The following is a 26,495-nucleotide window of genomic DNA, read 5'->3' as shown; positions in this document are numbered from 1 at the left end:
TTATAGCAATACAGTCCTACCTCAAGAAACAAGAAAAAATCTCAAATAACCTAACCTTACACCTAAAGCAATTAGAGAAAGAAGAACAAAAAACCCCAAAGTTAACAGAAGGAAAGAAATCATAAAGATCAGACCAGAAATAAATGAAAAAGAAATGAAAGAAACAATAGCAAAGATCAATAAAACTATAAGCTGGTTCCTTGAGAAGATAAGAAAAATTGGTAAACCATTAGCGAGACTCATCAGGAAAAAAAGGAAGAAGATTCAATCAACAGAATTAGAAACGAAAAAGGAGAAGTAACAACTGACAACGCAGAAATACAAAAGATCATGAGAGACTACTACAAGCAACTATATGCCAGTAAAATGGACAACCTGGAAGAAATGGACAAATTCTTAGAAAAGTACCACCTTCCAGACTGAATCAGGAAGAAATAGAAAATATGAACAGACCAATCACAAGCACTGAAATTGAAACAGTGATTAAGAATCCTCCAACAAACAAAAGCCCTCGGCCAGATGTCTTCACGGGCGAATTCTATCAAACATTTAGAGAAGAGCTAACACCTATCCTTTTCAAACTCTTCCAAAACATAGCAGAGGGAGGAATACTCCCAAACTCATTCCACGAGGCCACCATCACCCTGATACCAAAACCAGAAAAAGATGTCACAAAAAAAGAAAATTACAGACCAATATCCCTGATGAACATGGATGCAAAAATCCTCAACAAAATACTAGCAAACAGAATCCAACAGCACATCAAAAGGATCATACATCATGATCAAGTGGGGTTTATCCCAGGAATGCAAGGTTTCTTCAATATATGCAAATCAATCAATGTGATACACCATATTAACAAATTGAAGGAGAAAAACCATATGATAATCTCAATAGATGCAGAAAAACTTTTGACAAAATTCAACACCCATTTATGATAAAAACCCTCCAGAAAGTGGGCATAGAGGGAACCTACCTCAACATACTAAAGGCCATATATGACAAACCCACTGCCATCATTCTCAATGGTGAAAAACTGAAAGCATTTCCTCTAAGATCAGGAAAAGATAAGACTGCCCACTCTCACCACTATTATTCAACATAGTTTTGGATGTTTTAGCCATGGCAATCATAGAAGGAAAAGAAATAAAAGGAATCCAAATAGGAAAGAAGAAGTAAAACTGTCACTGTTTGCAGATGACATGATACTATACATAGAAAATCCTAAAGATGCCACCAGAAAACTACTAGAGCTAATCAATGAATTTGGTAAAGTAGCAGGATACAAAATTAATGCACAGAAATCTCGTGCATTCCTATACACTAACAATGAAAAATCTGAAAGAGAAATTAAGGAAACACTCCCATTTACCATTGCAACAAAAAGAATCAAATACCTAGGAATAAACCTACCTAAGGAGGCAAAAGATCTGTATGCAGAAAACTATAAGACACTGGTGAAAGAAATTAAAGATGATACAAACAGATGGAGAGATATACCATGTTCTTGGATTGGAAGAATCAACACTGTGAAAATGACTATACTACCCAAAGCAATCTACAGATTCAATGCAATCCCTATCAAATTACCAATGGCAGTTTTCACAGAACTAGAACAAAAAATTTTACAATTTGTATGGGAACACAAAAGAACCCGAATTGCCAAAACAATCTTGAGAAAGTAAAACGGAGCTGGAGGAATCAGGCTCCCTGACTTCAGACTATACTACAAAGCTACAGTAATCAAGAGAGTATGGTACAGGCACAAAAACAGAAATATAGATCAATGGAATGGGTTAGAAAGCCCAGAGATAAACCCACGCACATATGGTCACCTTATCTTTGACAAAGGAGGCAAGAATATACAATGGAGAAAAGACAGCCTCTTCAATAAGTGGTGCTAGGAAAACTGGACAGCTACATTAAAAGAATGAAATTAGAACACTTCCTAACACCATGCACAAAAATAAACTCAAATTGTATTAAAGACCTAAATGTAAGGCCAGACAGTATAAAACTCTTAGAGGAAAACATAGGCAGAACACTCTATGACATAAATCACAGCAAGATCCTTTTCGACCCACCTTCTAGAGCAATGGAAATAAAAACAAAACTAAACAAATGGGACCCAGTGAAACTTCAAAGCTTTTGCACAGCAAAGGAAACCATAAACAAGACAAAAAGACAACCTTCAGTATGGGAGAAAATATATTTACAAATGAAGCAACTGACAAAGGATTAATCTCCAAAATATACAAGCAGCTCATGCAGCTCAATATCAAAAAAAAACAACAACAACCTAATCCAAAAATGGGCAGAAGACCTAAATAGACATTTCTCCAAAGAAAACATACAGATGGCCAACAAACACATGAAAAGATGTTCAACAACTCTAATCATTAGAGAAATGCAAATCAAAACCACAATGAGGTATCACCTCCCACCAGTCAGAATGGCCATCATCAAAAAACCTAGAAAGAATAAATGCTGGAGAAGGTGTGGAGAAAAGGGAACCCTCATGCACTGCTGGTGGGAATGTAAATTGATACAGTCACTATGGAGAACTGTTTGGAGATTACTTAAAAAACTAAAAATAGAATTACCCTATGACCCAGCAATCCCACTACTGGGCATATACCTGAGAAAACCATAATTCAAAAAGATACATGTAATGCAATGTTCATTGCAGCACTATTTACAATAGCTAGGACATGGAAATAACCTAAATGTCCATCGACAGAATGGATAAAGAAGATGTGGCACATACATACAATGAAATGTTACTCAGCCATAAAAAGGAACGAAATTGAGTTATTTGTAATGAGGTGGATAGACCTAGAGTCTGTCATACAGAGTAAAGTAAGTCAGAAAGAGAAAAACAAATACCGTATGCTAATGCATATATATGGAATCTAGAAAAATGGTAGTGATGAACCTAGTGGTAGGGCAGAAATAAAGATGCAGACATTGATAATGGGCTTGAGGGCACAGTGGGGAAGGGGAGGCTGGGACGTAAGTGAGAGAGTAGCACTGACATACATACACTACCAAATGTAAAATGGATGGCTGGTGGGAAGCTGCTGCATAGCACAGGGAGATCAGCTCGGTGCTTTGTGACCACGTAGAGGCATGGGATAGGGAGTGTGGGAGGAAGGCTCAAAAGGGAGGGTATATGGGGATATGTGTATACATATAGCTGATTCACTTTGCTGTTCGGCAGAAACTAACACCACATTGTGAAGCAATTATACTCCAATAAAGATGTATTTAAAAAAAAAAAGCTTACTAATAAGTAAATGATTAATTTTTTTTTTCCTTCAGACACAGGAAGCCTAAAATGTAAGTTGAGGATTAATAAACTATTAGCAAGTAGGGACTAATATACCCTTATTCTAGGTATATGGTTAAGTGCTCGTATGTGTTGCTGTTCGTGGAATTTGGGAAAAGCAGAAGAGCACCTTGTTGTTATAACATAACTGCCTAGATGATCTTCATCTGATTTTCTGGATAGTTTGGGACAGTAGAAAAAGAATGAACCTACCCAAAACAATGTGGCAGAAAGTGACTGACAGATTTACATTAATAACAGTTCACTTACTGAGGCCTTTCTATATGGCCAGTATCATAACTAAGTGCTATATTTTTATTATCTTCTTTTATCCTCAAAAAATATTTTGAAGTTGATAAGACTATTTATATACCAAAGACATAGAAACTGGTCCAAATATGACAGCTAGCAAATGATGGAACCAGGATTCGATCCCAGGGATGCCTTCCTCAGAAGCTCTGCTTCTTCTAAAGCTCTGCTTCTTTTGATCGATCGTGGTTCAAAGTGTCAACAGTGTCTGAATCTAAAAAGTTGAGGTACAGATTTTCAAAGCGGGTCTCCATTATAACACTTCATCTGCTGAAATCTACTTTGAAATAAACTATAGCCATTTTTTCTCTCCTATATTTATTATTTGTACTTGGTATTCCAGATTTGAATACTTACCGTATGTCAAAATTTTATTTTAAATTCTATTCTCTAAGTGTGTCATATTTGTAAGTGTGTCATTCGGTTTTAATATTGTTGTAAGGACAATTTCTTTTCAATTAATAAAGGAATTGATCTGCAAATATTAAGGCATTAGTAGTAGTAAGTCCTTGGATCATAATTTATGAATTGCTGGAATCTTTTTTTGAAAACTTTATCTCCAGTAATCAATAAGACTTAAGTTTTCTTTTCTAAACACAATAATGAAAGTGTATTATGGGTTATAATCTAAAACCTTGCTTAAATTCATATTAACTTCATACTTCTTTATTCTTAAAGCAACCATCTGATTGTTTAAAAGGATAAGTATAAAGAGATTATTGACTATAAAACAATTAATGCCTCTATTGAAAATTTTCTGACATATTTGTCTACTAATAAACTGAAATTCAAAGTCCAAAACATATTTAAAAAAACATTCTTCTCCACATGGTATTCCATTATGAAACTGCTGCAGGGAACATCACATTCGTTGAACAAACACAACACTATAATCAAGCATCTGTTTGCTTTCCTGCATTGCATATACAACAGAGATTTGTTGTACTTTTTTTAGTATTCTCAATAGGTTTCTGTGTTTATAAAGGTTCAGAAATTATCTTCAGAACAGATCCTCCATATGGCACCAGGAAACCTAGCGTAAGAACCTTTCTGACACAAAGGATATAGAACTCTCTTATTTCAAAATATCAAAATTTTTCCACAAATACAAAACTATCAAGCAAGTGTTAGAACCACCTCAACTTCTGTTCAATCTCGTCAAAATTGATTTAGTTGTCTGCACATGTCAACTTTAATTATCAAAAATGCACAAAAAAACAGCATATTCCTTCCCACTTAAATGTTAAACATGACTCCAATGACATTTTTAATAACAAATTCTTTAAGACTCAGTATGTGTTCTTGATCTGCAGAAGGCTAACAGCATGATGTCACTAAAGAAACATGACCCAAATTTTAGTTCTGAGGTTATATCCACAAAAGAGAAATAAAGTGGAGATGCCCACTTTTCTGCATAATTATTGCATATATAACTGACCTGGTTAGTCAACCCAAAGAATCTCAAGGAAAAAATATATATTTTGGTGTTCTTTGGTAAGACTTTACAAATTTCACAATTTGTTTGAACTCTCCTCTGCAATTCATTTTTTCCTCTGTAAATATATCCTGAGTTAACACCTGTTAAATACGCTAGCATGTAAGACATGTAGAACACTGATAACCTGACTACCTTCATTCTACTGTAAGTTCTTAAAAACTACATTCTAAAATTCACTGAATAATTTAAATAACAAATAATTTTTATGTCTATGCTCATGTGCACACACTTTCTTATTTTTGATTTTATAAATATAACCTTTAAAGTATTAGAAAATACAAAATACCATGTTAATCTATAAGGATAACACTCTTAAATGACTCTACCTTCAATATAGTGAAACAACTAAATATAATGTCAATTACATAAAAACCACTTGTTATGCCATAGGAGATTATTCAAACCCCACACAAAAAGTAGTTTCCTTCCCTGTAGTGGTAACAAAGTGATTAACTAGCAAGTTCAACATGAAGGAATGATATGGTTCCAAGGGTGTATGGTTCCTTAAACCTCGTCAAGACATATTGCCAGATATTTCAATTAAAGTGTAACAAAGTCACAAAATCAATTTCTTATCAGCTAAAAACACTCTTACAGTAAATTTTATTTTCAAACCATAATCTCTAAATTAAATCTGTGTCCCTAAAATATACAGTACAGAAACTCAGTCATTGGGTTTTCCCCCTGATAGCATTTTCACAAATGGCACAAGGCTTTGTATGCTATATATAGCCTACAATGTTTGGCTGGATTCTAATCTTCCTAGAGAATGTCTTTATCTTTTTCCATGGCAAATGAAAGACCAAAGTGTTAATTTCCTCCTTAAAATAAGTACAGGCTTTGAACAGTCTGGAATTCTATCTTCTAGCAATTTGTTTGGGAACTTTTAAACAGTTATAAAGAGAATCTCTGATACTGTATACTAATCCAGATTTCTTGGTAATATAAATTATCAGAACATAACATTGTGGGAAAAATCACGTTAATATGGGAAATACCATTACCGTGCAGTAAATTCCATTTAAAGGGACTTTGCAGGAATCGAGCTTTTCAGGCCAATGACACTCAAAATAATCACATTCTTAATGAAAACTCTTTGACTTGAATATAAAGTACCATCATCTATTACATTCAGGTGCTGGAGTTCTTTCTCTATATTCCAATTTCTTTAAACAGAATGTTTTTTTTTCTCCTAAAATCCTTATTCTCACTCTACCCACAACTACACATGAGACTACAGTAATTTAAGTCCTGGTACCTTTTCCCTCAATGGCAATGGACCAAAATAGTTAAAGGAGCTGAAATGTATCAATAATACTGCCTTAATGTTTTAATATCCAGAAAATCACAACTTTCATGGCAGACAAATATGATTTGTTCTGGTTTTTAACATTCAAAATGCTTGATACATTTATACAGATGCTGTATAATGTACACTACACAGTGGTATTATCTCATACAGCTGACCAACCAATTTCAAAAATCTATTTATTATAAACTCAGATTCATTTAATTTCAATGGTTTTTGTTATTAATGATGTTGTAAACTTACTCAATTTGACCATTTTATTTATTTATAAATTGTCCTTTGCCCGTTTGTATTGGGATATATATTTTGATTTTACTGATGAAGATGTAAGGAGGTTTAACTTTTAAACTATCTTTTGAGACACAGATTAGTGCTATTAAAATAGTTAATAATAAATAAATAAATAAATAAATAAATAAATAAATTCAGATTCTTGGCACCAGTTTGATGGTTGGTAAAATATGGGATATAAAATCATATTTCAAGAAGACAAGAAGAAGAAATTATCTGAGATAATGCATTAGAGTTTTTCAAAGCATTTTTCCCACATCCTCCTAAACATATACTCTTTTAGTTGATTTCAGCACTGCTAGATAGCATGAAAAGAATGTTTCCTAAAGCAAGGAAGTGAATAACTCTTAGGAAGGGTTACAACACATTTTTAAAAATTAAACACAACATTTTTGTAGATGAAGACAATATTTTCTTCATAATCTTTATATATTGGAAGTATTAAAATTCTAATGAAGTAATTTAAAGTTACAGAGAAAGAATATTTTTTTCTTCCCAATTCATTCATGTGATAATTTATTCTATTGAATCAAATTTAGAGTTTGATAAAAAACAAAATAAAATTTGTCCTTCACTTTGTACATACTAATGCAAAAAAAGATAAAACTTCACCTTAAGTAGGTAACTGAAGAATAAATACAGCTTCATGTAATGTTGTATTTAAAAAGATTAGCTCATGGGAAAGAGTGATAAATGTGAGATAGATATTTTCAACAACACAGAATAAAATTCTGTTTTGAAATTAAAGAAAGAACAAAGTACTAATATGCTTAGAAGTGAAAATATCATTTTTCTAAGTGCTAATAATTTCACAGTTACTAGGATTTCTATGAAAACAGCATATGTGACACATCAGATGCAGAAAAAAAATACTGTAGTCAATGTGACTCCTGGGACAGAAGATTAGGGCCAGGGTGCTTCAAAAACAGGAGGTCATCACAAGGTATTAGTGCCAATATCGCAAATGGCCCTGCTTTAGGACATACTGCTTCCTAATTCATGAAAATGTTCAAAAGAGCAATAGATAAGTTAATGGAAATTCAGTCTTGCACAGTTGATCACTCAAAATGAAATAGGGAAAGACAGTTTGGAGAAAACCAATGTGAAGCTTATTAAGCAAACTGATCATTCATGCACATTTTCTATCTGGCTATAATAGATAGTCTTTATTTACAGCAAAATATTTGGGATGGGATTATACCTAATGTAATCTTGCTATATGCGTCCCTTACAATGTATAGAATTCAAGCAAATCTAAGTGCTGATGCATGCAAGCAGGAACACCACCCACAAGGTCTTAATAAATTCAGCATAGGCAAGGAACAATAAGAATGGGGCACCAACCAATCAGAGTAACCACTCAAAAACAATCCATAGTATTTTACAGATCGGATCCAAGGAATTTTGGTAGCTTCCAAGGATCCACTCAAGAATAAGAATTAGTTACTCTCCTCAAACAGCAGTCACTGTTGGGATTCCCCAGGCACTATTAAATAGCAGGCATTCTCTATGGCTGTGTCTTTATTCCTGTCCTTGAGGACACGGGGAGGGGGAAGGGCAAGCTGGGATGAAGTGAGAGAGTAACATTGACATATATACACTACCAAATGTAAAATCGATAGCTAGTGGGAAGCAGCTGCATAGCACAGGGAGATGAGCTCAGTGCTTTGCGACCACCTAAAGGTGTGGGATAAAGAGGGTGAGAGGGAGACGCAAGAGGGAAGGGATATGGGGATAGACGTATGCATATAGCTGATTCACTTTGTTATACAGAGGAAACTAACACAACATTGTAAAGCAATTATACTCCAATAAAGATGTTAAAAAAAAAAAGCAGGCAGACTCCATCAACACTTATTCCAATATCATGAATTGATGCAAAAATAAAAAAGGAATTATGAGAAGAAGATGAAAAAGCAAACAATTATTCTCAATACATAGAAATAAGAAAGGCCTTGCAAAGAAAGTGGCATGTGTACTGAGTTTTAGACAATGAATCTCAGTTTATAATTTTTCCAACATTGAAAGTGCCTGATTTCTTTCCTGAGCACTCACACAGCTGATTATCCTGTCCCATTTATTGAGTCTGACACAAAGTATTTTGATGCCTGGAACTATATGAAATCCTCAGAATGGAGAAATTTAGCTACAGTTTTCCAGCTGAGAAGACTGCCCCTCTGATCAAGTCCACTCTCAGCATCCCTGGCCCATCACAGTTATAAATAAACAATCATCAATGTTCTTTTGAAATTGCAACACAAGGACAAGTTCTATTTTGTAGCATTTGGTTCCAGATTGTTCATGAAATGGTACTTATAAAATCACATGAATCATAACCCTCCTCCCCACATAATGAATATGTGTATCATTTTATTCAAAAGGGGTTCTCTCAACCACATACAACAGTGACTAAACCTTTTCCAGAGGGGAGCAAATATAAAAATCAAGGTTTATAGCCTTCTTGTTTCTTTTCTTATGATTCAGGTGACTCTGATATAGCACTTCTCTTGCTGATCATATTCTATTTAATACCTTACTTTTTAGCACTGTAATACAGGGGGGTTCACTGAAGAATCGTCCAGAAGTTCCTTTCAAAGGAGGAAATCACCAGAGAAAACAATAATGGAAATAATGGAAAATAAGTTTTATTTATGTGCCTGCCTCTACTGATTTGTAACATCTGCCTGGAGAAGAACTTTGAGGTCACATCCTGGTTCAGCAGAAAAGAGTATCATGATGGTGTTATGGCCATGAATAGGGAGAAGGGAAAACAAGCAGTAGATGAAAGCCACACCTGCATTGGTCATGCCAGCTCCAGAGATCGCAGTAAAAAGCAGGGTAGTAGAGTGGAAAGTGCACTGAGTTTAGAGGCAAGAGACCAAAATCCATATCTGTTTCACTTTCATGTTTTAAATTGAGCCGAAAATCCATTAGTTATCCAAAAAGTAGATGAACTGTATATTGACTACAGTCCAAATAAAAGTCTCACAATAACAGAATCAAAGAATTTTAAAGCTGAGAGAGACATTAATAACCATTACCATAACAGTCCCAGTTGAACAGGACTAGAATATATATAACAAGCTTGGAGACCTCATCACAGTCATATGAGAATTTATTATCAGAGAATTTAGTTACTCGGGCATGGCATACTAGGAGGGTTCAAATTACAGGGCTGGCTCTCAGTTACTGAGATACAAGGATATAAGAAAGGGATCCAATAATGGGAACCTGGAAGATAAGACTTTGGTGTAGTAATTATTTTATTTTTTAGATGATGGGGTAATATCACAGTATTTCTAAAATATACCCCTCCTTTCTTAAACTAGAATTAGTCTCAGAAAAGGGTTAAATGAAAGTAGATGGATGTAGAAATGGAGGCCCAAAGGATTGATAGAAACTCTTCTTGTAGTGGTCACTGTTGATTTTTGGCTGCTTGGCATCTATTCACTCTCCTGATGGTAAGAGTCACTCAATTGTCATTTTGAAAAGCACTTTTTCTCACTCTGTCCCCATGGTTTGAGTAGGTTTTCACCTATGCTACAGGAATGAAGCAGCGTATATATTCTATTATTTAGGTACATAAAGGTAATAAACATCTTGAATGTATAAATAAAAATGACAGGTTATGGAGTAAACTATACTCTTCTTTTATTGCAAGATATCAATAGGCATTCCTTAAACATAAGCTGAGAAGCAAGGCACAAACATATTATGCAAAAGACAGTTGAATATTAGAGGGCTCTTTTAACTGAAGACTCATGTGTTTCTTAAGCTCTGGGAAATTGTCTTATATCTTTTGTTATTTCCTTTGCTAAATCTTGTCTGATCCTACTTTAATAAGACTTCTATTAGATGAATATTAGGTTCTCCATGTTGTTCTCGTATTTTCCATCTTTGCCTTTTAGTTCTGCAGTCTCTGGGTATTATTTTTCTGCTGCTTTATTGCACATTATTGCCTCAATTTGGGAATAACATAGATCAGAAAATAAATATATTTTATTGGAGGAGAAAAATAGATCTTTTTGTACGAACTATCAAGAGTATTAGCCAGTGAATTCAGGAAATTACTCAGGGAAAACAAACAACGTAGGTTGGAAATTGCAGCTAATTACAATATTATAACCACAGAATTCATAAGTAAGTCAAAAACAAAGTTTGAGTTCAGTCAAATGGAGCAGAGGTTCTTCAACAACAATGCACTATTCCTGGGTACCAAGTATGGGCTCTATCCCCATATTAATGACATTATATGTGAAAAATTACCAGCAAATCATGGAATTAGGGTCAAAAGACACATTGACTACCCTGTTTCACCTTTGAGATAAACCAGGGGAGGAATTTGGGAGAGGTGTAGGCAGAGATAATGGAAAGGATCACAAGGGGGTGAAATTGGGTTATTATAAAAAGGGGGATTGTACTCAGCTGATGAACTTAAGAATATCCTGACTTATGCAGTCCAGGGGTATCTTCTACTGATGTGTAAGAAAATTTGAATTTGTAGTTTCCCTGTTCAGTGTGTGATCACTTTCATAGAAGAGAAAACCCAGGAATACTTTAGTCTCAATCTTCTGGTGATTTTTAAGAATTGCTTGCATTACTGACAATTTTACCAGCTTATTGTCTTGATGGATTTCTACGAAAGGAGATGAATAAAAAGATAAAGGAGGTACAAGGAATTGAGTAGCACAAAGGTTATGGGATATACCAAAGAAGAAAGTATTTTTTTCTGGTATAATAGCTCTTTCACACACAGAAGCCTATTTTATTTGTTTTGTTTGTTAGGATGCAAAATTTTTGAGAATCTCTTTGAGGGTATCAACTGGAGTTTTTCCTTCAACCTCTTTTCTCTCCCTAGAAAGTATCTTTTTCAGGCCAGTTCTATTTTTTCATCTTTGTGTTTGTATTTTTGGCTTTTCTCCAATGACTGGTTATCCTTAAAAGACCCTTATGTTTATAACTAGAGAACAATGTTGATTATCACAGGTACCATGACCCAGGTTTTGCCTGACAATTACAACCTCTTTAGTGCAAGAGTTCTGGGTTTGCTGCATACGTGGGTGGGGCAAGTTTCAGGCATTATTCCAGGTAGCATAGGTGGGGAGTGGGCAGAAAGGTGGTATTAATTTGCACCTTAAGTGATGACAGGCAGATGACAAAGTTTCCTTTGAGAGTATTTTCTTGGCTTTATTTGGGAGCAAACACCAATGGGAAATAGGGAGACCAATCTGTACAGCTTTAGGAAAATAATGTCCCAACCAATCACCTAGATTTCCACTCCCTTTCTGGGAAGGGTAAAGAATATGACCACCACAGGGAAAAGACACCATCTTCACTGAAGCCTTCTCTGTGTACATTGAACTACTCCCATTTGTAGCACTGGATTCTGCTTTGAGAAGTTCACTCTTAATTTGTAGACTTCTCATGAGCCTCCTTTGATTTCACTGATTTTATTTTCAATTCACTGGGCTTGAAAGAGATAGATAAACAGGAGTTAAACAATTGTTCCTGGCCTATGATTTTCATCAAGCTACTAAAACTTGTAAATAGTTTTAACTTCTCTGCACTTATTCCTAAGGTATTATAAATATACACACCACACATTTTTTTTTCTTTTTATCAGTTGTTTTGATAATGTAGCACAAAAAAAGCAGAATCGAGGTAGGAGGGGTAAAACCAAAATAATTCATTTTTTTCTTAATGAGATTCAATTTCATTATTTGCAGACTTAATTCACATAGTAATTTGAGGATCATATGAGAAGATTGTTTGAAGGTATTTTCTCTGGGAAAATCATTTAACCTATAAATTGAGAATAATACTAGCTTTTACTTCAGAGTTGTTATGAGGATTAAATTTATAAATTCATGTAAAGTGCTTAGAATAGATGGTAGCTCAGAGAAAGCACTCAAATTAATATCAATATTATTACTCTTTTTCTGTGAATAAGCTGTAAATCTGAAGTTCCTTATTTAAGCATTAAAGAGACTAAGTAAGGAAGAAGAGAAATAATGCGTCAGAAGACTGGTTAATTTGCTTCCAAAATAACTGGGAGTTGGCTATGAAGTATTAATGCCCTATTAAAACTGGGACTGTAGAAAACTGACATTCCAACAACAAAAGAAATATCATCAATTTTGCAAAATGAAGTTAGCAATCTTAAAATATTGACAAAATAATAGAATTTTAATAAGCAAAGCGAAAAAATTGAGACTCAGTGAGTCACTTTATGGTGTTAAAGGTGCTATCTCCAAATTCCTTTGTTCTTCTTTATGCCAATATTTTCTTGAAAAGCAACAGAGGTTTAAAATGTATGAAAATTCCACATTTAGAGCACAATTTTCACTTAATTTAAATTTCCTAGCAGTTCCTAAAGATATGACTGAACATAAAATAGAAGATGGTACAACTGCCATGTTCACTTTGCATGCAAAAAATGAAAACTAATGCTAGAAAAATGATATCCAATTTTATTGCTATTGATGCTTTATCATCAGCAACACATATTATATGACGTATGTATATAAATATATATATATATGATGAATCAACATTTTAGCCTGCAGTAAAAACAAATTGATAGTCTTCACTTGAAAAAAAACCCAGCACTCTGATAATGTCAAATCAGATAGTAAGTCTTATCTAGGATTGATTTAACACAGAAATTTGAATAAGTGTTTTTGATTATTGATATTAGAACTCAGAATTTCTGTGTTGATTTTTACTATTTCTGTTTAATGCTCTGTGCCATTAGGTATCTGATATTACTTTTCTGATTCTAAATATGCAATGAATCCATGTAGATAATACTGATTAAAAAGTAATCAAAAATAAATGAGACTTCTACATGAAGAAACATTTTCACGTTTCATTATAGATTAGTTGGGAAAATCCAAAATCATAGATTCATATTAAACCTTTCTTTAAGATCTCAGGATACTTCTTAGTTTGTATCTCATTCATTGTCATAACTGTCCAGTGAGATAAACATGAAACAGGATGACTTAGAAAAATGATTCCTGAAACTTAGTCTGCAAAAAATGACCTTGTCAAGTTAGATAAGAGAAGTTTTTAGTTTTTTAACATTGTTATTGGACTATAATTGCTTTACAATGGTGTGTTAGTTTCTGCTTTATAACAAAGTGAATCAGCTATACAAATAGAGGGAGGAGATATGGAGAAGTTTTTAGTTTTAAAACTGTGGAGCTGATCAGCAAAACTCAAATGACACAAGTTCTTTTTTCCTTTTCTTTTTAAAAATAAAATACTAATAAGCTCTCATGGGACACTGTCCATACTGTTCCAGGTCATGTTCCCTGAAAAGCTGATTCTGAGACAAGGACAGACTTTCAGGAAGTTTCTTGTGGTGTGTTTTTTGGGATAAACATAGAATTACCATATGACTCAGCAATTCCACTCCTAAATCACTGAAAACAAACACTCAAACAAACCTACATACACACATGTTTATAGCAGCACTATTCACAATAGAAAAATCATGGAAATAACCCAAAAGTCCATCAATGGATGAATGAATAAACAAATTGTGGTATATACCTACAGTGGAATAGTAATTCAGTCATAAAAAGGAATGGAGCAATTAAATATCAAACAATTACACAGCCAAAAACATTTTTTTAAGGAATGAAATACTAATACATATTACAGTGTGGATGACTCTCACAAACATCATGCTAAGTGAAAGATGCCAGACACAAAGGTCACACATTGTATGATTTCATTTATCTGAAATATCCAGAATAAGTAAATCCATAGAGAAAGAAAGCAGATTGGTGGTCTCCAGGGCCTGATAGAGAGAGAGAAGTAGTATCTTCTCAATGGGTACAGTGTTTCCTTTTGGGGTGATAGACAATGACTATCAGTTGTGGCCTTGGGGCCACCTACAGTAACAGAGGCTATAGTTCGACACACTGACCCTCCTTTCACTAGTAGTTCATCTCACTCACCCTCTCCCCTAAAAACGATCCATGGAAACTATGAAAGAGTTGTTTCCAGAACTTATGCAAAGACGTTGATCCAAGTAAAGGCAACAAAAGCAAAAATAAACAAGTGGGGCTACATCCAACTAAAAAGCACAACAAGGGAAACCAACAACAAAATGAAAAGGCAACGTACCGAATGGGAGAAAATTTTTACAAATCATATATCTTATAAGGGGTTAGTATTCAAATTATATGAAGAACTCATAGCAAAAAAATAGAAAAAAAAATCCAACTAAAAAATGGGCAGAGGATCTGAGTAGACATTTTTACAAAGAAGATACAGAGATGGCCAGCAGGTAATTAAAAAGGCACCTAAAATCACTAATCAGCAGAGAAATGCAAATCAAACCACAAAGAGATATCACCTCATACAGGTTAGAATGGCTAATATCAAAAAGACAGGAACTAACAAGTGTTGGCAAGGGTGTGGAGAAAAGGGAAGCCTTGTGCACTGTTGGTAGGAAGGTAAATTGGTGCAGCCACTATGGAAAACAGTATGGAGGTCCTCAAAAAATTAAAAATAGAACTATCATATGATCCAGCAATTCCACTACTTGTTATTTGTATGAAGGAAACAGAAACTCTAATTCAAAATGAAATCTGTACCCCCGTATTCACTGCAGCATTATTTACAACAGCCAAGACTTGGAAACCCCTGTGTTCATCAATGGATAAATGGATAAAGGACATTTCGCATAATATGCCAAATTATTTATTTTTATATATATATATATAATTATATATATTTTTATATATATATATATATATATATATAATTCAGCCATGAGAAAGAAGCAAATCCTGCCATTTGTGACAGCATGAATGGACCGTGAGGGCGTTATGCTAGGTAAAATATGTCAGACAGAGAAAGAAAAATCCTGTATGATCTCACTTTATATGGAATTTTAAAAAAAGCTCATAGATACATAGACTGGTGGTTACCAGAGGCAGGGGGTGGAGGGTGGGTGAAATGGGTAAAGATTGTCAATATGTACAAACTGCCAGTTATTTGTGATGCCTGGGGGTCTGGAGTTGGGAAGGGCTTCCCTTAGGAAGTGGCAGCTAAACTGAGGGCAAATTCAATGTTTTTTCCTTCTTTCCATCCTTGCTTCCTTCCTTCCTTTCTTCCCTCCTTCTTTCCTTCAGAGGGATGACATAGATGTTTTACACAGTATATCCTTTTAAAACTTTTGCATTTGAACCCTGAACTTATTCATAAGACAAATAAATGATTATTTTAAGCAGGGTATTAGGGCTCAAATTATTAATATCATAGAACCATTATAGTGACAACTTGGATTGGAAACAATTTATTAGGAAAAAATATGGAAGCTTTTTTTATAACAATTTTGATAAATAAAAAAGTTGAGAAATCAAAAATAAATAAATAAATAAAATACTAGCTTAAAGATGGTTTCTATAATGGTTTATTCTTTTATTTTTCTCTTTTTATCTGGTAAAAGAATTTGTAATCTTATAGCGTGGATTTTTTGAGGAGGTTCTACTTAATTATTGTGCTTGAGTTTGTTCTCTCTATTGTGTAACCCGTCTTGTCAACAGATGAAAGAGGTCATATTTCTAGTTACAAGGAAAAGAATTTCTGAAATTGGCAAAGGTATTTTATTTATTTGGATGAAGTTCACAGAAATCATGCATCCTGGAATGTAAGCCTTGGGTTAATTTAGACTATCACTTTTTAAACAGGTTACATTTTCCATTCAGTACAAGAAGGCCCACGGAAATATGCACCTCACTTTAAAAAAAGTTGATACACAGCTATCTAGAAACACGTTAGAGTTCATTCTTTTTCAAGTTTGTGTTAGTATTCATTTTCCTAAGAAATTCCTCTGGAGTATGTAAAAATACACTTGTTTTACAAAAAAAATTTTGCTTCCTCAAGAGTTTTTAGTAACATATTACATATGAAGGAAGATGTGGATGTAATGTTATTGAGACATAGATTTCTAAATCTTCAAATATTCCTTAAATATTACTTAAAAACCAGAAGACACCTCCTTCTATGGACTGGAATAAGAAGAAAAGAGAGAAAGACATAGAGAGGGGGGCAGAGAGAAAAAGAGAGAGAGAAAGGGAAAAATTAAAGAAAATGCTAGCCCTGGCTGCTACTCAATTCTGTACTCCTAAGTTGCAATACTACAAAATGTAATAAATGTAAAAGGATAAGAAAAGTTGTAGATGAACTACTAGGAGAGCTGATGATGCCAGATGAGAAATGAAAACAAATATTCAAAAGATACCCATTTGCAGCCTTAAGACAAAAAAGATTTAGAAGCTGCTGTGAAAAATCACTTTTCTAGAGGGACCTGATGCAGGAAGTTTTGATCCACTCTATCTTCTGGGTATGTAACTCCACAGAAGTTAAATATCAGTACAATTTAAAGACGATTATAAACTTTAACTTTCCTTGTTTTTGTTCCAACTGTCTCACTCAATAAATAGACTAACTTTGGTAACCAGATTATTTAATTTGCCATGTTCATGACAGAACTAAACTGATGGACCATCTTTTTTGGTAACAGAAATAAAATGTTGGTATTAAATTAAATTATTGAGAGAGTGGCATGGACATATATACACTACCAAATGTAAAATAGATAGCTGGTGGGAAGCAGCAGCATAGCACAGGGAGATCAGCTCGGTGCTTTGTGACCACCTAGAGGGGTGGGATAGGGAGGGTGGGAGGGAGGGAGATGCAAGAGGGAAGAGATATGGGAACATATGTATATGTATAACTGATTCACTTTGTTATAAAGCAGAAACTAACACACCATTGTAAAGCAATTATACTCCAATAAAGATGTTTAAAAAAAAATTATTAAGGGTACCATATTTTAAATTTTCAAAGCTAGAATAGGTTTCAAAAACGACAGGGCCAAAATGAATATTCCAATTGTTGAAATAAGTAAAGGTAATGATGATGTTTTAAAAAGGTAATGATTCACTGACACCAAGCATTGTACATGGATGACCACAACAAAAGCAACAATGATTGCAATTACCAAACATGTCTCAGTCTATTTATCTCTTGTAAAAATAAAATACAGTGTGTGTGAAAAACAAAACAAACAAAACAAACAAACAAACAAACAAACAAAAAAAAAAAAAAAAAAGAGTACATGTTCTGAATTTTGACTGTTGAAGTCGGAGCTTCCAGTCTACCAGTCATATATATGTCACTATATATAAATTACTGAACCTGACTAAGCTTCAGTTTCCTCATCTTTAAAATAAGAAGGGCAAGGTTACCTGTCTCAGATTTCTGATGAAGATCAAATTAAATACATTTTGTAAAATATTCAGCAGAGTCTGACACATAGAGTATACTTAATACCTATTAACAATTCATAATTTTTATTATTAATAAATTAAATAATGCATGTAGATCATTTATCAAAAAAAAAAAAAAGGTAATGATGATGTTTATCATATAAGAAAATGCTTGACCTGTTCCCCAAGATGCACTGATACATTTTATGATATTTTTGTCCTACATTGTAAGGTTTATTTCATAAAATATTTGTATTAACGAAAATATTTCTAAGTAAGCTGGTATACACTTAGAATCTAGTTCAACAATGTGTTGGGTTTATCTTTGTTACTTTTAGAGCTAGAGATATTAACAATGCCCTTTGGAATTGGATTCATGATGAACAGATAATGCTTATGAAATGAATGCATGAAAATAATACAACTATCTTTAAACAAATAACAGAACGTAAGCATCCCAATGAGAATTAACAACTTGAAAGTCAGTACATTTATTCTAGTGATCTCGCTATTATATGCAATATCAAAACATTTCAAAACTTAAAAAACTGTCTCTGTTCCATGCTACTCATGAAAAGCATTTCATCTCATATTACTTTATAACCACACACCATTTTCTTAAAACCATTTTGGCAATTAATCTTCCACTTCACCCATCAGATTTGGTTAAAAGTTTCTCTTAGTTGTTTCTAAAGATTAAATCCACTCTCAAAATCTCACTGTCATTGAGGATAGGAAAAAATATATATATACTTAAATAATTTATTTAAATTTAATTTATTATATTACACATATAAATTATAAAGTAAGAGTTCTAATAAAATTTTAAGCACTGATAGCATCATTTTCATAATTAAACCATCTTAGACAATGATATTTAATTGAGTGAGAAATGTGTGACACCAATTAGTTTGTTATTCTGGCATGTTTGTTCTGAAAAATCATTCACATACAGAATGTGACTATACCTCATAAAAGTGAAAAGGTATATGTATGTTATATAGCTTTGACTATATGTATGTCATTATTAAATATGAAATATCATTGAGATGTGATGGAAAGAAGAGTATGTAAGAGTTATTTTTCTGTTCACATTTCTATTACGGATATTATCATTTCATTAAATATTTACAGCTACGGTTATTATTTGTAGGACATAGTTTAGATAGTATATCTAATTGTGTTAACTGATGTGTATATTCACGACATATACATTTTGTATGCTTTGCGTCTGTTCTGATGACTATTGGTTTGCCCATTTTGATGAGCATCCTCTTTATTACTAAAGAAAAAATTGTTATAGAAGCAATCACATGTCCTCAGCACTTTTATTTTATCCTGGGCTGATTCATGCTAGTGGACTATTTTAATTAATATTTCTCCCACATTCTGCTCTTTAGATAGCTATTGTGACACTGTTCTCTTTACCTTTACCAGCCTCATACTGCTCTCTAGTTTATTATGATATTCTTCCAGTTGAATTTTACAAGTATACATATGGTTATTAGATAATAATGAAAGACTACTTTTTAATCATACAGTATGTCTCCCTGAGTCAGGCACCAAGACTTCATTATTTTCTGTAAAGTGCTTGTGATGTTGTTCATAATAGGCATGTCTCAACCTCTGAAAAGATTTTTATACATGCGTACTGGTAGTCAATTACGTCCTTCCTGACCCTTCCTCTCCTTACCTGGGGAGTTGTTTTCTTCCTACCCATTCTTGTTCCATGAAACTTCCCAAAAAACAGCCCCACTTAATGAGCTGATATGAGAGTAGGGAGACTATTTTCTCACCACCCCCCCATCCTTACACCCAAACATGCACTGCACTGCATCCTTCCCCTGGTTCCTGCTTCTTGCTTCTCACAGCTCAGTTTATTCCAACTCAAGCAATATATATGTGTTTTAGGTGTAGCCAAAGATTCTTTCAGCCATTCTAACCTTCCTTCCCTTTTTTAACACTTTCATAATTACCTGGGGGAGGAGGGATCTTTAACTTCCTATATTTGTAACTACTGTGCACTAGAAGGTAGCCAAAAATGTACTGAGAACCATAAGGAATGGCAATAGTAATATATGTTTAAAAAACTAAAATAACCTACATTTTATAGTTAAACATCATCAACAATTTCAAAAGCCTTTAAATGTACCCCAAAATTTCTCCACACTTTTTCACCTCCTATCTTAAAATACACTTACATGTCAGCATAAAGATAAGTGTTTAATAAATTCCCATTAATACCTCAATAAAGTGGTAATAAATAAATTCCTATTAAAATGATACTGTTACACCAATTTTGGTTTAAAAATCTGTACTAAACTAATTATGTCAGGCGACTGGTAATACGCTAACATTTTTGGTAATTTAGAGAAGGCTGAGATTCCAGGGTTTGAGTTCTACCTTTATCACTTTAGCCTGGGACACTGGGAAACTCACTTAAGCTTTCAGAGTCCTGCTTCTCTCATATGCAAAAGGCTGTAGTGTGGAGTTCAACAGAAGCTAGTTATAACCAGCAATAATACTGTTTGTAAGTAAAATACAGCATCTGTAGTTTTTATTTCAACTGCTTGATATGAAGATTAAAGTACATTGGGTAGATGGAGCATAAAGTATAATGAACTGTACTATTGGTTTCACAGGTTGGGTAAATGGCCTTTGTGAGTTGACCCTTGCTAATCCGTTCTTACTCTACCTAATGGAGTCATCTTTCTAATACATACAATCTATCATGTAACTCAGCTACTTAATACCTGCCAAAGGCTTTCTTTTGTTAACAGAATAAGGTCCATACCTTTGACATCTTGACTTAATTGCCATTGACCGCTCAACTAAGATACCTGTGATATATATCCAGCGTGAAATACTTGGAGCTCCTTAAAAAAAACACACACATGTTCAACTTCTAGGCCTTTGTTACTGCTGATTCCTTTTGCCTGACTTCTCTCTGTCACTTTGTTGGTCTTAATAAAACCTATTTATTCTCAATTCTGAGCATAAATGTCACCTCCACTTGGAAAGCTTCCTTGCTGTTGACTGCACATCTCAAACTTACCTCTTTTAATACCTTTTATAACATTGTATCAAATTATTAACATAGTTCTGTAACTGTCCTCAGATATATTAGAAATCAAGGTCAATTTCTTATTGATTATTTTAACCCAAGGGCATAGCAGTATCTGTTAAGCAGAGGCCTTATGGTCAAACACAGTGAGTAATAATACAGGCACTGGAATTAGACAGACTTGGGCTCAAATCTTGTCTCCACTACTTATTTGTTGTGTCACTTGAGATTTTCACTTAACCTTTTTAACACTCTATTTCCTTATAGATAAAATGGGAATAATAACGGATGAAGATGTTATGCTAATTAATATCTTGGACTAAGTGAACAATACATCTTAACTATCCTGATGATGATCGTGATAATGATAATGATGATGATGAAAGTGCTCAACAAATACTTGTTCAATAAAAAGATAATTAAGTGAAATAAATTCACTACTATTAAAACTTGTTTCTGTGGGACCACGTAATCCAAAGTCTAAATAACTTGTTCAAAACTAGCTCTTGGAACAGAATACATTTAGTAAGGTTGGGTTATTATCATGACATTTATTTGGCATGCCTTGGAGGGAGCCAGATTTTATGAAGATGATGAAGATGATGTTCATGATGCCAAAAAACAACAATTTTCACTCCTCAAAAAGCAGGCATCTTCTGTAACAAAAATTCTGTCCAATGATTTCTTAGAGACCTACTAACAATCTTAGAGAAAGATAAGGAAAGATGGGGAATCTCTTTAGAGATGAAAAAAGCCAACAAGATTCTTCAAACCCAAAATATAACCTAGACGAGTCAGCAGTTGAAAACACAGTGTTTTGATTCCAAAAATCATATTAAATATATTTACTGAAAAAAGTGTCCCAAATTTGTCAGTGGATTAATAAAATGTGAAAAAGATGAAAACCACTGTTTGAACAGTTTTAAGAGGATATTATAAACCTCAGATACTGAATATTAACACAAGTGTATATGTACCATTCTTTAAATAAGGGAATTTAAGAAGAACTTGAAAAGAAAAAAAATTCCCATTACAAACTGTGTTCTGTATGAAAAGAAATTTCAGGGCCAAAGCTCTTGAAATATTTTTATTTTCAACAGAAAATATTTTCTGCCCTTCAGCTGAATATTTACTAAACAGCAGGCGGAAAAACAATTGCATTGGATAATGGAAGATGTGTTTTTTAAAAAAATCATTAAAAACATGATTATGAACTGCTTGGCTGCTGAAGGTCCAAATTGTGAAAAATTATTGATGTTAATGATGGTAATCATGACACTTGAAAAGTATCTAAATAACAAAAAGGCAACACTGCTTATGAAGTACTCTGGTACAATTTGTAATGATTAGTGGAAAAGCGCACTAATATGTTTGATGCCATATTTTGAAGGTCACTCAACTATCAACTTGCCATAATGCCATTCAATTAAATACACAATAAAAATCTAAGATTATTTATGGAAAGAATTTTGTAGTGCTTGTAGAATAGTAAATTACAGATCCCGGCTGTATGTACAAGCAGAGATGCCTGATCTAATGCACCATTAAGCAACTGTAGCTTTGCTCCAAATTTTTAAGCATTAAACTAATTATGATGAGGTCTGGTCTTACTATATACTGCGTATTTAATCTTTTTTAAGAGCCTATCAAATTGAATCATGAGACGCAACTTGTTTATGCTATAAGCAAACACATGCAATATTAACAATGTACAATATCCTGGCTTAATTAGAAAAAGTCCATGTTATCTTAAATACATTTAGGAGTGTAATACCACACAGTTCGAGTCTGAAACTGCCATTTAATCATATTTTAAAACTAATTTACATAGCTTGGAACTTTTTTTTTCTCGCTCTCTCCTACACAGAATGTTGTTCTATTGACCTAGTTAAACTAGATTCTACTAAAAATGAAAGAGAGAATAAAGACTGGGTGAAGCTTGAGGAAAGAAGAGGCATGGTGGTGATGGAGACCACAGACAAGAAATCACTTAAATTTGATTATGGGATAGTGTTCTGTTCATCAAGTCAATGGGCTAAATTGTAGCCTAGAAGGAACTTTCCTGGCATTCTTGCTCTGGCCTAAAGTTCCATAAATGGGATCTACTTTTTCAGAAAAGAATATATTTCAAAATTTTCTTTCTCTCTCTCTCTCTCTTTCTCCAGGGTATATATCCAGGGTATGCAGGAGAAAACGTCGAGTCTCTTAATGGTATTCTCAAATTTAGATAGGCAAGTACTAAGGAAGGTATCTGAGGGCAACACATATGGGTATAGCCTGGACTTCATGAATTCTCTGTTCTTTTGTTCCTGAAGGTATTGACTCTGCTCTCAGAACCTAGTTTTCCAGCTTAAGTTCAAGGGCAATCTTTACCCAAAATAAGATATGCATGGAGTCATCACAAGTCCATAATCAAGTATAAATTTTGACCTGGGAAGTTTAAACTTATCGTTTCGTTAATTAAGCTTTTTAATCAATAGCATGAAACCAAACAGTATAAAGTAAGACAACTTAACCTCTCAATAAGAAAAAAGCAATCATATCAAAATTTAATCTTACAATATACTCCAAAAGAGGTAATAAAGATTGTTTACCTTCACAAATTGTGACACCATTTCCTGAAAATCCAATGTTGCAATAGCAGCCTTCAGCTCCATTCCGTATTTCACATTTTGCATTTGGGAGACAAGGTGTCCTGGTACAATTCTGAGTGTAGCAACAATTCAGCAAAGTGGAAAAACCCACTAAAGAAAATAGAGAATACACCTTTTCAAAAAGAAAAAGAAAAACCTTCTCCCACTGTTGAGTTAGACGATATATACATTACTATCCTTCTTTCTTTCCATTTAGATAAATGCATTATGAGAATTTCCCAAAGGAGAATTTAGGTAAATAACAGGACATGAGCAAGTGAGTAAAAAATGTAACGCTTTTCTTCAGTTTCAGTGTTTATCAAGTAAACCTCAACCAAGCTAAAATGTAGTAAGCAACATGGCTTTATAAAGAAAACAGCATTCTTACATCACTGGACCCTTCACCTTGAGATGAGATACTTTTAAAGGTAGCTGCATGATTGTAAAGTAATATCCCTCCCCTGGGAATGATTCTGTGCAGAAAGAAATCAAGGTGAACTGAGTATTTGTGTCTTTTCAAATCTGTGTTATTTTAAGGTGAAGAGCAACATATCACACCATTCAGGAGGACAAATGCAATTATTATATTTTTTCTGTGTTCTAATTATCTTTTAAAATTCTGCCTTTTCCATAATAAAGTTTCTTTTACATTTTCTCACATTAGAGGGGAAAAAAATCAACTCAACATACTGGTCAAAGATCGATCTTCCAGAACTGGAACACCAGACAAACATGACCAATAACATGTAGCATAAGCGAGAACAAGCCTTTATGTCAGAGTTTTTGAAAACAAAGTTGGCAACGGTATTTTGTGCGCTGTTAGGAAAAGATAAGGAAAAGGGTAGGACGTTCCTTTTTTATTGTTGTCCTAGGCCTTCTCAAGACAAACCCGCTTGGGATGGACAGTTATGAATCATACAAGTCATAACTCTGAAAACAGTCATCCGAGATAAGTTGTCCTTATCTGGTAACAAGAGATTCTTAAACATTCATTTCTAAATCCCAGCCTCACATAGGGCTGTATATACAGCCTAAACCAGAATTAATTCGGCTTCAAAGATGTGATTTGTTATCTTTCTGCACAGTATCATCGAAATGGTATTTTAAAGGAACCCAAAGTCTGGGCCAGCAGTCCCCTTGAAAGGCCAGGAAACTTCCCACAAGTGTTAATGGTTTGGATTTCCCAAATGTCTTGGGGGAAGATGAGAAGAAAGGTCAAAGTCTGGGACTTTGAGGACTTTGTCAGCAGGAATAAAAAGATGACTTGGTCCCTGAGTACTGAATATCGAACTCCAGAGTTGAAAGGCCAAGGAGAAAAACATCCTGAGAAGGACTGTGTCAATTCCCCCTGGAGTCTTGGCCAAATGCACTTGGCATGTGAGTTCCACCTTGGAAATAGCCTATTCCCTACAGGTGCTGGCCCGGGGCAGCCCGGGCGACCGGGGCGCGGGCACTCACCTAGGAGCGGGAGGAGTCTCATTGGCGGCGCCGCGGTCGTGGCGGTGGCGGTGGCGGTGGCGGAGCGGCGGGGCGAGCGGGCCGTGTACCTGGGACGCGGCGGGGCGGGCGCGCCAGGCTCCCGGCTGCGGCCCCCGTGACGCGCCCGCTTCCTCCCGCCACTTTCCGGCCTCTTTTGTGTGAGTGCGCGCGTCCAGCGCTGAGTCTGCAGGCCACGTCCGGGCCCGGCCCCCAAGCCACCCTGACCTCACCCCCGGCCTCGGGGCTGCCAGCCCGCTGCGCTCCGCGCACCCCTCGGGGGGATTTTGTCCCCTTCCCGCGGGCAGCGTTCAGGGTGCCGCCCTCAAAGACAATGCGTTCCAGAGTCCCGTGGAGCGTCTCCCGCCCCGAGAGAACCTACCGAACTGCCTATCAGGGGTCCTTCCTACAACCTCAATTCCGGGACACAGCTTTTCTTTTTTTTTTCTTCACTAACGCGTTTCCCTAAGGAACTCTGGGCCCAGAATTAGGCTGGAAACTTGGATCCAAACAACAGGGCCTTGGTTTCCAGCACTGAGGCCACACCTTGTGGGGACGCAGGGTTCCAGAGTGTAGAATAAAGATACTCTGTCCTGCCTACAGAGCCTACAGGTTAGGATCGTGTCTAAAATGACCGAGTAAAAAACAAGCAAACAGAAAAGCCAAGTGTCGAGAATTAAATGGCTATGAAGTACAAGATGCTGTTTTCCACTTTCAACTAAAATTTACCCCTCTCCTCACCAGCCCCCTCCCCAGAACACCTGGTGCATCGTGTATAGCTTTCCTTTCATGTTACTACATATGAGTTGATTACATAGATACGGATCGTTCAGGTTGAAACACGGAAACATTTTTAGTGTAAAAATTAAAAATAACTGGCAGGCAAGGCTGATCTATAAGACGGAAAGCAGACCAGTGGTTACTTGAGGTTGGAGTGGGGAGTGAGGATTCACTGCAGAGAGACACAGAGGAAAACGTGGGGTAATGGGAATACTATTCATTTTGATTGGGAGGCTGGTTACCTAAATGCATGCATTTGGCAGAACTCATCTCTTAAAATTGTGCCTTTTATCACATGGAAATTATACCTCAATAAAGCTGATTTAAAGAAAAGAAATAACGGATGTTTGTGTCACTGACACAAGTCATTCCACTTAAAAACAGTTGGGCACACCTTTGTCACATTTCATATACGTTCTGTTTAATTGAACAAACATCTGCTAAGAATCTATTTTGTACAGAGAGTACCCTCACAAAGATGATCAAGCCATGGCCCTTGGACTCCAAAAAGATTAT

The 26,495-nt window shown here is 34.9% G+C and overlaps 1 protein-coding gene across 3 annotated transcripts in view; it reads right to left on the bottom strand.

The window, feature by feature from the left end:
- ADGRL4 (adhesion G protein-coupled receptor L4) overlaps positions 1 to 25,591 on the bottom strand; it is a 125,472-nt gene extending 99,881 nt beyond the window's left edge. For all 3 annotated transcript variants that reach the window (XM_061183969.1, XM_061183970.1, XM_061183971.1), the window contains exons 1-2: positions 25,182 to 25,591; positions 23,685 to 23,834 (exon numbers count right to left, since the gene is read on the bottom strand). In XM_061183969.1, coding sequence (XP_061039952.1) covers positions 23,685 to 23,834; positions 25,182 to 25,203 — 172 coding nt within the window. In that variant the 5' untranslated portion in view covers positions 25,204 to 25,591. The remainder of the gene's footprint in view (positions 1 to 23,684; positions 23,835 to 25,181) is intronic.
- Positions 25,592 to 26,495: the final 904 nt, after the last annotated feature.

This window comes from Eubalaena glacialis, chromosome 3 (assembly GCF_028564815.1).
Source record: "Eubalaena glacialis isolate mEubGla1 chromosome 3, mEubGla1.1.hap2.+ XY, whole genome shotgun sequence".
Lineage (NCBI taxonomy): Eukaryota > Metazoa > Chordata > Mammalia > Artiodactyla > Balaenidae > Eubalaena > Eubalaena glacialis.
The sequence above is the reverse complement of the archived record's forward strand: the minus strand, read 5'-3'. Positions and strand labels throughout refer to the sequence as shown.